The sequence below is a fragment of the Metopolophium dirhodum genome, unplaced genomic scaffold (assembly GCF_019925205.1).
Source record: "Metopolophium dirhodum isolate CAU unplaced genomic scaffold, ASM1992520v1 scaffold8, whole genome shotgun sequence".
In the NCBI taxonomy this organism is placed as follows: Eukaryota; Metazoa; Arthropoda; class Insecta; order Hemiptera; family Aphididae; genus Metopolophium; species Metopolophium dirhodum.
In genome coordinates, this window is record NW_026869952.1 from 1 (window position 1) to 15,672 (window position 15,672).

Consider the following 15,672-nt stretch of genomic DNA (forward strand, 5'->3'; position numbering starts at 1 on the left):
ATTTGGAAAACAAAAGTTGACCCACGAATTATTAATGTCATTGAGTATGCGAGAGACACTGTCGCCTAACGACCATGCTAGAAAAGATGTTAGAACATTGCTCAAGGCTAGGGCTGCAGCGGCTGTGGGTCAATCTGGGCTCATGTCTTTGTACGATGCCATGTTTTCACAGTACGGTGTTAAGATCGCTCAGGTCCTAGTCACCAAGCCCGATTTCTATAACGACGAGACACGCAAAAACCTATTCAGCACGTTGTCAGAACTAATCAGTATGAATATCGTACCTATTATCAATACCAATGACGCAGTGACACCTCCGCCACAAGACGACGACCTCATTAAATCTAAAGGAAAGAAGGTTGGCGAATTCTAAATGTTTAAGCAACTATTTTAACGCACCATTAAATTAATGCTCGTGTTCAGAATAACACGGTGTTATCATCACTGTTTTAATTCACATTACACAAGCTATTATTAGACTTGTTACACGATATATAAGCTGTTTGTGTTGTTACACGATAAAAGCTGTTTGTGTTCAAAATTTTTTTAAATATGCTTATAGGACTGTTTTTATATAATATAATATATTATATTTATATTTTAATGCTATATATAGGTTATCAGCATCAAGGATAATGACAGTTTGGCCGCTATGTTAGCTGCTGAAGTCAGTGCAGACTTACTTATTTTGATGTCGGACGTGGACGGTATCTTCACGCGACCACCAAAACAGGAAGGGGCGAAAATGATTTGGACATACAACAGCGATATGGCTGACATAATACAGTTCGGCAAAAAGTCAACTGTCGGTACAGGGGGCATGGATTCCAAGGTGAACTGACTACATAAAAGTACCATTAAAAACGATAGAGGCGAAGTGCAATAATTGATCTTCAACGCTGATTATTATTGATTTAATTGGTTCCGTTTGTTTATAGTCGAGAGATCAGTTGATAACTATATTTCGGGGCATCTGAGTTGGGTCCCTAACACTGGGGGTTAATTACAAGTAGTATACTAGTTGGGTCTAGGATTATCTTAGATAAATAATACAAACGAAAAAATACTAAAAATGGTAAAAATCTAATATATAGGTATCTAATATTAGGTAATAATATAAAATACGGTTCATAAAAATCACTTTTAGGTAATTCAAGATTAATTTAATTGTTCCCTCAATTATTTGTTATATTATAATCTAAACATTACAATTCACGTAACTGCAGAAAAAATCAGTTTATTGGAATTAGTAAAATTAATGGCTTATACATTAATTATTACCAACTCAAAAGTGATTTATTTAAACATTAGATTATATTATGCAAACTATGTATGATAACTTATATAATATGAATTTTTAATATTATTTTATATTACGTATTTATGTTATAGTTTCTAAAATCTAATAATTATTTATATTTTTTTGGCATTTTTGGCAAAAAGCATTTTTAACCATACTTGTGGTCAAAAATTGATTATAATATACAGTTTTAAGTGGCTAAATCTGTTAAAATGGGAAGAAAAACGTTAGTTTAGTGTAGTACTTGCCGGAGAAAATCCGGGAACCAACTAGTATAGGTATTTTTAATTCAGGACCCAACTCTGATGTGACCTTATATTTGATATAATATTTATTGTGCATGCATTACATGATTTGTTTACACGATTCCAAGGGGGAGATCTTTTTTTTTGTCTGTTCACCAAGTCGAAACAGTCCATTTGTAAATAATGAGTCACGTGAATATTATCGTTTTAGGTACAAGCGGCCACGTGGGCATTAAATAGAGGAGTTTCTGTAGTTATTTGTAATGGCATGCAAGAAAAAGCTATTAAGTCGATTGTGCTCGGCAGAAAAATCGGCACTTTTTTCACCAATGCCCCAACTGCTAATGTCACTTCAGTTGAAACACTAGCTGAAAATGGTAAGTTGAAATTTTTTTCTCAAACATCAAAATTACATAAAAATGAATATCAATACTATTAATTGAATACATAATATAGTCTGCATATAAAGTGTTCAGACGAGTAGCGGTTGACTGTTAAGTAGCAGTGCTCAAGACTTAATTACACGTTGTATTATGTATTATCTTACCATACCTGTATTATTTTTTTATGATTAATAGCTATCAGAATAATTACATGGTCTAATAAAATTATTGAATAACACTCTGTGCTAATATTAGGTTTTATCTATAATTACCAACCGAATCATTGAGTAAATAATTGTGTACCTAAGCGTTTTATTAAATAAACAATGAATAAATTGAGTATATATCTAGGAGATGTATCACTTATCGCCTATCAATTTTGAAATTGCTTCGATAGACATAAAAAAAATATATTACTTATACATTAATTTAAATCATCCTGATTTCTCAGTGGCAGATAATGAAATAACTAAATGTTAAATTAATATTTCACTTACTGTACATAACAGTAGCTTTATATTCGAATCTAACATTTGCATTAATTAGGCACTGTCTGAGGTAGTCGATGGCTATTATACATTAATAGGTAGCAACAAAAATCTAATTATTAACTTAATTGGTAACATTTTAATTTGGAATATTGCTTTATTATAACATGGTATAAATCCAAGGTTATGGTATTAAAACTGTATTTTACACAAAGTATTTGGTATCCATAACCAACGAAAAATCAATGAAAAATGAATGGGTGATCGGAAATTGAAACGATCGGAGTAGGGTGTGATAAGACAATCAGTATTAACATGATATTTATTTTAAACGTTAGAATGCATTTGTCAAATATAATTATTTATTTCGTTTTATAAATATCACACTATACGAGTGCACTAATGCACGATTCAATTGTATCACAATAAAAATAACTGTATATTATTTAATCATTCTACAGCACGTTACGGGAGTCGTATCCTGCAAAAGTTGCCAGCTGTAGACCGTGCAAGTGCAATATATGCATTAGCTGAGTTGTTAATAAGCAAACAGGCAACTATTTTGGACGCAAATGAAAAAGATATAGCAATAGCTACCAAGGAAGGGACAGCTGCTCCCTTGATCAGCCGATTATCTCTGACACCGGCTAAACTTAAGAGCCTGGCCATAGGTAAGATTAATTTCAAGGTGAACTATAATAATATAATATAAATTATTTGAATTAATAAATCTTGTTGCAGGTCTTAAACAAATTGCCGAGACTAGTCACACAAATGTTGGCAAGGTGTTAAAGAGGACCAAGATTTCAGAAAATTTAGATTTAACTCAAGTCACAGTCCCCATTGGTGTTCTTCTTGTCATTTTTGAATCTCGGCCTGATTGTTTACCTCAGGTAAATATATTTTAAATCTTAGAATTACAATATTAACTAATGAGAGAGAGAGAGAAAAATATAATTTATCAGTATTATTTTTGTACGATATAATATGTTTAGTTTTGAAAAATAAATAAAAAAGGTTAAAAGGGTGTCATAAGGACATATTATAGAGAAATTATTATATAAAGTATAGAATAGTACATGGAAAAATGTAGATTAATTTCCTGGATATTCCTGAAGTTGCTTTTGGTGTTATCAAATACAGTCTTATGAATTTATTAAATAAATTAAAATATAAATGCGAGTTGTGATGAAATATTTTTTTGTAACAAATGTTGATGATTTGTAAAAAATAATCTTATAACAACCCATAACAATTTTAATGAACAAAAGTTTAGCAAAGTAATGAAATATTATTTTATTTTTATTTTATAAGTTTCTGAATTTTTTCAAAGAAGTTTAATTTTATAATCAAATTCAAATCAGCTTTGAGAAACATATTTATTTATTTTTTAATATTTTAACATTTTATATTTATATCTATATATCCAGTATGAACTATGAATTGAATCATTAGTCAAGCAAGATATTATTTGCTATATAGTGTTTATGTTATTCAATTTCAACATGGCTGTTTAATGCTATTATTTGATAGATATAACACTAGGTATGAAGAGAATAGTTATATTTTTAAAATAGATGCTATGCATTTTTTTTTTTATTATTATAAAACCCTTATATTTCTATTAACCATTTAAAATAAACTTAACAGACATAAAAAAATTGTTTAGTTATCAGTACATGACCAGTTTGACATCACTGTAAATTACCAACACAACAATAAGATTATTCGTGTATTATATTTCGTAAACAATGTCTTTTTCACAAAACAAAATTAAAATATGACAGATTTACATGATAGAGGATATTAATTAATAAAACAAAGTCCCGATGAAAAAGGTCATACATCAACACATAATGTATATTTATTATTTATATTAGTTTGTATTTTCAATTTTCAATTAAAAATTGTACGTATATTGTATTTAATGAATTTATTCGTAATGTATAAAGGGTAGTTGTTCTTTTTTCGAATAATATATTATATTGATATCAATAACATATTTTTTTTCCTCAGTATTTATTTTAAACCTACACACTACATATATTATTATAATTAGTATTTCAAATGTTTAATATTGATTTTTACGAAACCAGTTACGAATTTGAACTAAATCAACGAAACCCGCCAAAAACGAAATCCTATCAAATTATTTATCATGCGTTACGCATACAGCCGTATAAAATATGTTATTGAAAGGAAAATATTAAGCATCTTCTCTTTCACACATTGGATATAATATTATGACGGTGTGAGGGTGTTTTGCGTTTAATGGGCAATGCGTAAATTTTAGTGCAACGAACAATAATAATTTATTATATAATGTTGCCACCCCATTCCCACCCGTTGTGTTCAACACTCGAATAATGTAAAATGTTATTATGAATGACTTTTGTGGGCCCGCAGGTAGCTGCTTTGGCGCTGAGCTCGGCAAATGGACTTTTATTGAAAGGAGGCAAAGAGGCGTCGCACAGCAACAAAGCACTCATGGATGTAGTCAAAGAAGCATTGGCTACGGTCGGTGCCCAGGACGCCATATCGTTGGTAAATTATTCACAGTCGTGTTTCTCGACATGTCACTATACGAAAAATATAACTAATAGTGTTTTCCGAAATGGACGTTTGCGAATTCACCAGTAAAACTTATTAATATTTTCGAAGTCATTGGCAAAGGGCGTGGAGCACTTGTTTAAGCGCTTTGGTGGGATGTTTAAAATTGTATAAAAGTATCCGAAGTATTCAAAATGTACTTATTAATTTCGTCACCATCATAATATAATATTTAACTCCAAATTTTTTTTCACTTCAAAATACCTACTACATTTTAGAACACATTGCATTTGGAACATAAAATAATCTATAGTTTTCTAAAGAGTCGTAAAAATCCAACTATTTACATAAAGTATTTGGTAAACACTTGTTAGTTGTTAATAAGTAATAACCTTCAACAAATCAGCCGGAACACGAAAGTTTACGAAAGCTCGTCTAGTTTGCTTATTTTGTATTTCAAGAATTGAAATTCCACGTACTTGAGTAATGATTTGCAAACTCACAAAACCAAAGTTTTGACATTGACATTTTTTAATTCTAAATATATCAAGTAAATTGGAGGAGATTTATTTTTTTTCTTCTATAAAAAATGGTCACATAATGTTTTTTATTTAATAGGTGCTTAATGCTAATAGTGTAAATTATTTAGAAAACTTTAAAATGTTTATAAAATATAGACAATGATAACGTAAAACGTTGCAACAAAAAGTTATGTATACCTATGCTATAACAACGGAGTTAGTATATTTAAGTTATAAAGGTGGCCGAAAATGATACAAAACTAACGTATGATATTATGTTATACAATTTTCTAAATAATTAATCGTGATTTTTTATGCATAAATTATTTATTGCATTTGTAATAATTTTTAGTAGCACATTCGACATAATAACATCTTAAATATGTTAAAATATTTTTTTATAACTTTTGTGAAGCAAATGAACCATCATAATAGTAACGTAACTTAACTCATGTAATTCAGTCAATGATTTATGAAACAGGTGTCGACTCGGGAAGAAATCAGCGATTTATTAGCCATGGAGAACCACATTGATCTTATTATTCCCCGTGGATCCAGTGATTTGGTCCGTAGTATTCAGGATCAATGTGCTCACATCCCCGTCTTAGGACACGCAGAAGGAATATGTCACGTGTACGTAGACAAGGATGCCAACTTGGATAAAGCCCTGACTATAAGTAAGCATTTTTTTTGTAAATTATTTTGTTTAAACATTTATACATAGAATTTCAATTTATACAATATTATAGTTCGTGACTCCAAGTGCGATTACCCAGCCGCATGCAACGCAATGGAAACACTTCTAATCCATGAAGATTTGTTTGGAGGACCGTTTTTCAATGAAGTCTGCGATATGTTAAAGAAAGAAAATGTAAGTGTAAAATAATAATTATTTTATCCGTTCTGTTTAATATGATATGGATAGACACTATAGATTTATAATTACACTTCATATATTTTGTATGGACTGTCTTACATTGTTTATTTATTTATTTATTACAAATTTCAACGGGATGAAACTCAATAACAATTTTTTTAGTTATTACATAATATTAAAACTAACACGATTAGAAATTACAATAAAATATTTTCGGATAGTATCTTAGAAAGTAAAAACTATAGCAAGATAATCGAAAACCATTTAGTATACTTTGTGATAATAAATTATAACTTAATGTTCCAATGAATATAGTTTTCATTAAGTGTTTGAAAAACTTTAACACTTTTAAAACGAGCTTTTTATAATATATTTAAACCGCAGAGGGTTACATAACGTGCATTTTAATAACATAAATTGATAATTGTATTTTTGCACATATCAATATATTGTTATTGCATTGTATTCATTATACCTACTCTAACATGAAACAATCGTAATTTTAAATTATACATTCATTTATAGTATATTATTCTTTTATCAATATTGTTCAAGTGAAAATTTAATGCCCATTATTAACGTCCTTTTATCAAATTTCTTTACTTCAGTTAATTTTAGTAGGTATATTGAGTCACATTTCCAATTTTCATCTACTTTTTATAATTTATCGCTTTTAGCATTAGCCACTTATTATTATTTATAACTTTTAGATTTTATACAGGGTGATTTGTCAATCATGCTCACCTTCAATAATGCAGTTATTTAAAATCTGAGTTTTTAAATTTTTAAATATACTTTAAAGTCATATTTTCAAATTCTTGAGATTTTTTGTACTATTGTCCTATTTTGTTCTTTTGAGATAAGTACAAATATCTGTTTATCAAATAAGAATACCATCCTTTTCATTTGTATTCAGCGGATAATTTTCTGAAAAATTTTACGTACCAATAGTTTTTGAGTTATTTAACTTTGTGTTGTAAGGATAAAAGGTAATGGGTTTATAAGTATCATAAATAATAGTTCCAATATTTATTGTCTATTTTATGTTTTTTAAAACCATTTTTAAGGAATATTATCTTTAGCACAATAATTTTAATAACTAAGAAACTACCTAGTCATTCGAATTTTGAACTAGGTTTAAATATAATTTTAATTTAAATTAAATATTAAAATACATTTTCAAAAAAATTATCCACTAAATAATTTACAATAAAAAAGTAGGTTCTCTAATATTCAATTATTGAAAAAAAAAGTTTGTATCGCCCTAGAACACTCCTTAAGCAGTACAAAAAAAATTTGAAAATTTGAATAAATTGTCTTTAAGGCGGCTGCAGTCAGTTTTGTTAAAGGTCAAAACTAATGTGGATTCGACCGATCCAAACACAATTTAGTTTATTTGAAAAAAAATGGTTTTTAGACCATAAAGCCAGACAAAACTGAAGGAATTTGATTTGACGGATTTCAATTTTTAAAACTGATTTTTATTGAAGTTTACTAGGTTTCCGTCGAGGGGATTTTGAACATCTATTTTTTCAGCTCTTATATCCATGAATAAAAATATGATATTTTTGTATTTATATATTTATTTATTCACTTATTTTTTTTTTATTGAACTTAAACCCGACAACTATGCGGCCATTAACTGTTTTTTGTTGTTTTTGTAGTGGGGGGGAGAGGCGGTTGGGGTGGTTGATTGAAACACGTTTTTGGGTTCAAGTTGGGCACCCGTAGGTTTCTGCCATGCCCAGGGGGGGGGGGATGGCGGCATCCCTCTCCGGACACCGCGACTGTCCGAAGAAAAATGCCGTCGTGGCCGCAACCGACACTTTAGTCTACTTGGCCACTAGCCGTCCTCCCTTTTGTATTTATATTAACACATTAGTACGCATTATGACACTAACAATAGTTGGAATATTAAAAATTGCCTCGATGGAAACATAGTTAACTTGTTAATCAATCATAATCAGTTTTAAAAAATTAGAATCCGTCAAACCAAATTCTTCCCGTTTTGTCTGGCTTTTTGGTCTAATAGTTACTTTATTTTCATAAATTAGTGATAGTTAAAATATTTTAAAATTCCAATAAATTTATTATTCAAGGATAAAGTGGGGGGGGGGGGGCAGCATGCTTGGTGAATAGTCTTGTATATCAAGCAGATTTATTTGATTCAGTCTTACATCGTATTCTATGAACTCAAAATGAATATTATTTATGAAATACTTAACTTATATTATTTAACTGTTTATTAAATTATATATTACTTTATATATCTGTTTACACTATTTATTATTGACAAAACATTACTAGAGAAAATAAAATTCATTGTATTCAAAATAAAATTTCTTACATTGGGTTTTATTTATTCAAATATTGTTAGATATTATGCAAAAAATATTAAAACTATACCACTTTTTAGTTGATTTATAATAAAGCTACTGGTGTAATTTCTATAAGATTTAATTTAGATGTTTATTATATTTTTGTTTGTATAGGTGCAACTATTTTCCGGTCCAAAATTATCTTCACGTTTAACTTTTGGGCCACCCCGAGCTAAATCCCTGAAACACGAATACGGCGAGCTAGCTTGTACAATTGAATTGGTCTCTGGAATGGACTCTGCTATTAATCACATACATACATATGGAAGTGGTCATACGGAAGTGATCGTTACTGAAAACAGTAGGTTTTAGAATATTTATATTGATAAACTATTCGTATTAATGACATCAAATGGTTTTTTTTTGACAAACAGGCGAAGCCGCTACGAAATTCCAAAGAGACGTTGATAGTGCTTGTGTATTCCATAATGCTAGCTCAAGGTTTGCAGATGGATTTAGATTTGGTTTGGGTAAGTGTTATGTTTTGAATTTTATTGTTTTTTGAAAATGCTCAAGTATGGTCGTAGGTAAATCTATTTTTTAATTTTAATTTTAAGTATGAATGCAATGATCTGTTGTACAAGTTCAACCAAAATTAGACAATAATACATAATATAATATACATATTATTGTATTTTTGCGTAAATACTGCTGAGGTTGAACAAATGTAGTTAAAAACTGTTTGATTGCACAAAAAGAAAATTTAATAGGTAATAAAGCCTGAAGCCACTTAATTAACAATGACTATTATAGTGACTAACAAATGTTCAAAAGATGTCATTAAGCAACATGGGATTTGTTTGATTCGGTGAAAACAACTGTTACCTATGTTGATGCACGTTGTGGCGTAGGTATACTATATATTATAGCACAATAAAAGGGTTTTGGTAGTTCAAGTAACGTTCCACTAAAGACTATTTGTCTAACAGTAACTTCGTTAAAAAGGATCGCTTTATATTTCCAGAGATGAGTGGATGAGAATATTTGGTAAGAAAAACTCACGTTTGAAAACATATTTAAGTACGTAGGTACAAAATATAAGAGTGTAGGATGTGTGAAGGTGACTGAAGAGGTGTTAGTCCCTTAAATACACCACGGAATTTACCACCTATCCCCAAATTGTTTGTTAAGTTTGTCGGTGCCAGAGAGCGTAATACAAGGAACAATTAACTGCTTGGTTTCATTAAGTATAACGTTGAGGCTAATTAAATTTATTGGATTCAAACACGTGGTTTTAGGTTTACCGACTTACCGTACTATGTTACATTTAATATTGATCATTGCATCTTTTATACTTAGGAGGACGTCACACCCGCATGTATCGTCTCCGTCTTACACACTATCAAACTTTTAAGTAACAACATTATCTGTGTTCTCTCTTTGTTTTTTTACAATATTTTAATTCTTGAGTGAGTTACGAGTATGTAAATTAATATTTGAAAATGCTCATAACTCACTTAAAAATTAAAATATCGTTTAGAATAGACAAGAAAATACAGATACTTAATGTTGTTACCTAAAAGTTTGATAATAGGTCAATTCACTCTAATATCAAAACTGACGGCAAACTATTGAAATTGGCGAACGAAAATTTGCTTTGTCGTCAGTGTGTAAGACGGGGACAATACAGGCGGGCGCGACGTCCACTTAATTTGTTCATATTACTGAATTATGTATCTATCGACTTTCAAACTTTCGGTTCCAGTTTTTAGTGTAATCTTCAATTCCACTGTTATAATATTGAATATTTTAATATTTGATTTGTATGTTTTAAAATTTATAATCAGTATGGTATTTAAGATTCTAATAATTTATATAAAAAGTATTCAAAACCTTTAATAAAAAGGATCTATTGAATGATCTCTTCTGTTAGTGGTTAAGGTGCTGGTGACAACTACAGTGAGCTCCTAAGCTTGTTGACATTTTAATCTAACTGGTAACTAAGACCGTATTGAAACTTGTGGGTCATGAGAATTAATGTGACATAGGAATGAAAAGAAGTAGGTAGGCATGTAATGTTAATAAAAAACGACATGACTAGAATTGTTAAGCCATGATTACAGCTAGACAACACGAAAAATCGGGCAAGTACGAAACCGCTCTGCTGTGCAGCAGGTGTCGGATGTACTTCGAATAGTATAAGGTCACTGTAACGGATGTATTAAACTTTAATTCATTAATAAATATTTTTATAAATCATTGAATTATTGTCTTTGGAAAATGATTCTGGGTGGAGACGATCTGTCATCATAATATGTGACTTAATATATTTTGTTATTATATATGTATGTTGCTATTAAAAACATTTATTTTAATTATTAGTAATATGGTCTAAACTATAAATAGGCAATAGCTTAAAATCAATTTAAATATTTTGAAAAATATACATACAAATGTTGAGTTTTCACAAATATTTCTAAGACAAAATAACTAAAACTTATGACTAGGAGGAGCTTGCATTAAATGTTTTTGGTAGGTATACAAATTGAATATTTTATAAATTGTTTACTATATTATTATACGGTCCATCAAAAGAACTCACTGATTTTCCACATTCTCACTTGTATCGAGACCGGCTCCACTATGACTTAGGGCCCAATATTTTACCAATATTCTACCAATATTCTACATTTCCGTGTCTTACAGACAAGAAACATAAACACATTTATAAAATCAATACGTTTATCACTCTGCTCAGAATCTAAAATATTAGGCACAAATTATATTAAACATGGGATAGAGTTTTTAGGTTATCTACCATTTTGTTGACGAATGTAGTGAAAAAATATGAATTGTACTTAATATATTAGGTAAAATTGAAAAAAATAAAAAAATAAAATTATAAGGATATTATAGATACATTTTATTATATGTAATATAAATTTAAATATTTTAAAGTCAATATTTTATTTAGTTATTAAGTACAAGCAACATAGACGAGAATAATTTATCAGCACTTTGTATATTTCAGCTCAAACGTTAAATATGATATTTTCATAATTACTTTTTTCGTCCAAAAAAAAGAAAAATAATAATCTTTATTTATTGAAAATATAATTAATTTTTTATGTATGCAGTATAATAGCGTAGATTTAATTAAGTGATTCTTTCGTACTACGTAATTCAATTTAAAAGTGTTGGGAATTCCATAGTGAAAAAAACCAACATAATATAATACATAAATCGTTTGATAAAATAAATGTTTTCAAATTGAAGTCATCCTGTAAATCAGCATTTCCTATTTATCGTTTTTAGGAAGGTTTAAAAATACAAAACGCTGCACGTGGGATGTACCCTGGGACCGATAAAAGTCCCTCGAGAAAATTAAACTTAATATTGCATTTATCAAAATTGTTATCTATTTTTTACTTTTCGTGAAATTATTAATTTTTTCATATCTTTTTGTCCGTTTCAATATTTGGATATTTTTGTAGATTTTCCAATCTCGCGGGGTTAAGAATTAATAACAATCCCACAAAACCTACATAAAGCGTACATACTAGGATAAAGTTTTCGAATACAAATTTATTATTATGCATAGTAATAATAATAATAGTAATATAATATACATCGCGTGTGTATTGTATAGCTGTATGTTTGTATATTATACGATGCGTATAGCTTAGGGATATTTTGTACACATATAAATGATAAATAGCGAGTTATACAAATCCATCGTATGGTATCCAATGTGATATTAATAATAATAATAATAATAACAATATGTATGTACATCGAGTAATGTGTTATAGATTGTGTGAGAGGGTCGTTTATGGTCGTTGCTCGAATATAGAAATTAAAAATAAAATAAAAATCGTATAGACATCATAGATACAACTTGATTTAATTAAAATTTTTTTAATTTTTTTATACTGGGGCGTGTTTAAATAATATTATGCGTTAGATATAAAACTATAAAAAAAAACCGTTATTTATTGATTTCAAAGTGAAACAAGTCCGGAGAAAAAATTCTTGATAAAAAGTAAAAACTATTATTCTAAAACGATTTATAATAAAATATTCACAGAGTTATTTTCATCGGAAAAAAAATCTTTTCGCGTGGGAAAATACCCAGGAGTTATAAACGTACTTATAATACTACAAATTTAAAAGAATAAAATTACTATGCGAGAGATAGATGAATACTTTATCTGCAGTGAAATATCAAACCTTATTATTATAACGTTTCAAATATTATACATTTATAAAATATATTATATTAAAAAAAAGCTTTTATTGAAATTGCGTTAAATAAAATATTACAACACAAGTATTTGTGTTGACACAAATTATACAGCTCTGGTAAATAAACAAGGTTTCCATATCTATATCGTGTTAACATTTGGAATCCGACTGACTATATTATTATATCTGTAGTCTCGGAGATTCTTTTCCGAAACAATTTTCCTATATTATTTCGAAACCAATTACGATACGATACGGTATCACAAATCACAATGGCATTTTATAGAATTACAAGACTTTTCTTATTATTTCGTTCAGTCAGTAAAATATAATTAATTAGTAAGCCACAAAATCCCGCGAATAGTGATTGTATAGTTTACATATTATATAATATTAGTAATACGCAATGAATATAATCGTAGTTACTGTTGATCCAATAATATTATATTATTTTAGAAATAATACATTAATATGATTGGGGTTGAGAAGTTGTAGGAGTTGCATATTTTTCTATAATATGCTATCGATTCATAGCAGACCATTCTAGGCCAAATCAATTCTATTAAATCACCAGTTTTAAAAGATAATTTATTTATAAAATATATTTCATTAAAATTAAAAAAAAAAAACCATAATTCTAAATTTGAACCTATACGTCATATAATATTATTTTATATTTTATGTATGGTTAATATTTTCGAAAAAAATTACGTTTTTCTTATATTATCTAAGTATTATACACTCAATTATTTAATGTAATTATAAAAAACTATCAAAAATCCAATTTGTTAACTGCTTAACGTGGTTTTGATATAGCCTGACGATAAACGCCATGACCTCAACGATGTTTTTTTTTTTTTTTGTGAAACGAGGTTTCTTTCACATATTATCAATGTCAGTTTATTTTCAATAAAAAATAATATTTTGTAACTGATTGAGTGATAGATCAAGTTATAATTTATTTTGTACATTTTATCAATTTTAACTTCGATAACTTAAGGGGATTTAAATTGATTAGGTACCTATCGTATCGTAGTTGAGCACTCCTATACGTGCATTGTCATGTCAGTAACGCACTTCACGAATAAGTATTAATTATTTTGTTTAAAAGTATCAATTTTTTGTTTTTTAAATTTTTTTATTTTAGTTACCCAATAAAATGTCTGAATACATATTATTTTAATTAATCCTGACTCTTGAAGTTTACTTGAAATCGACTCTCTTACATGATTTTGTAATTAATTACTTTACTTCAATTTTATTAAAATTTGAAAGTTCTTAATAATCAAAATTTAAAAATATAATTTTGAACGGATTAAAAACTAGTTTAATTTCCAAAAAAAATGGAAAACTCGGTTTCCAGTAAACTGCGTGGCCAACTCATACGCATTATGTTTTCCAAAAGGTTCATTCGAATTCCGAATATTAGGGTAATCGGTATACAATTGTTACAGGCACGAGATAGGTATTATAATATATTATATTACAATAGAAACGATAGAAACACGCGTCTGGGATCAAAATCTCCATAATAATATTGCATTTTGTTACGGTTAAGTGAATTTGATTTCGCACGTCATACAGCGGGCGAGATTACCACATGTATGGAAATTTCTGTGTACGTACAAATTTATTCATTTTTTCCCATATAATTTATGATTTCAGGCGCCGAGGTGGGCATCAGCACAGCCAGGATACACGCGCGTGGTCCCGTGGGCGTCGAAGGACTTCTGACAACCAAATGGATACTGAAGGGCGACGGTCAAGCGGCTGCCGAATTCGCAGAAGGCGGCGGCAGGACATACGTGCACGAACACTTGCCCGTCGACAACTAGCAACCACCTGCGATCTCGACGCGCAAACTGGCGGCGTGCGAGCTCTTTTACGCGATTGCCGCACAGGTGGCCAAAATGTTTTTCGTCGTCCGGAAACTCCGAAAACCAGACGAAAAATAACAACGATATTATTATCATTATTGCACTGGAAAGGTTTCCCCCCTCGCCCCCTCCCCATCAATAAATTATTACTATTTTATAGGTACAATATTTTCCAACACGCGACACAATACGATATTGTCGTGCACGTTAGTTTATATCATTATTATTTTTATTATTATTGTTATTATTACGTTTGTTAGAGTTTAGATTTTTAAATGTCTGTATATGTATATAAAATATTATAATATTGTAGCACCAACGTTCCAAACAATTGCATGTATAAGATCTTTTCATAACGCAATTTCTACGTTATTTTTGTCATTAAATTATTGTTATTTTTAAGTAAAAACTGAATATTGTTTTCTTTCACCGAACCGTAGTCTTATGAATCCTTTCAAAACAGTGAGCGGAGTGTGCACGTTTCCATGTCCCTCTTGTTTCTTCTATTACATTAGTGACTTGGAATGTTTATTCACTGTTTTGTTGTATGCAATTATTCATAACGTAAGTATACGTGTTATTAACTTTCAAGAAAATTGCTAATATAACATTATACCATCGTATGATTAGTTAGAACACGTGTGTATAGGTGGCGAGGAGTTGTCACTAGAACCCGTGTGGTCACTGGTCACCCATCCGGGAACTAGATGCACCGACTGATGCTTGACTTCAGAACACGTTTTACACGTTTTATGACTGAAGCCACTATCATATTATATTATATTATATTATTATATAACGAATTCACATAACGTTAGAACTTGCAGTTTCCGTGTGACGATTTGAAACATTTTTGAAAAGGCACACA

General features: G+C 29.4%; 1 protein-coding gene across 1 annotated transcript; it reads left to right on the forward strand.

Moving 5' to 3' along the window:
- Positions 1-4: 4 nt before the first annotated feature.
- LOC132953533 (delta-1-pyrroline-5-carboxylate synthase-like) lies at positions 5-15,213 on the forward strand (the record flags this gene model as incomplete). Its single annotated transcript, XM_061025919.1, has 11 exons — positions 5-358; positions 617-832; positions 1,757-1,922; positions 2,878-3,087; positions 3,158-3,309; positions 4,823-4,960; positions 5,969-6,164; positions 6,237-6,358; positions 8,857-9,043; positions 9,117-9,212; positions 14,593-15,213. Coding segments are annotated over 11 exons (2,007 nt in total), but the record flags the coding sequence as incomplete, so codon positions are not given.
- Positions 15,214-15,672: the final 459 nt, after the last annotated feature.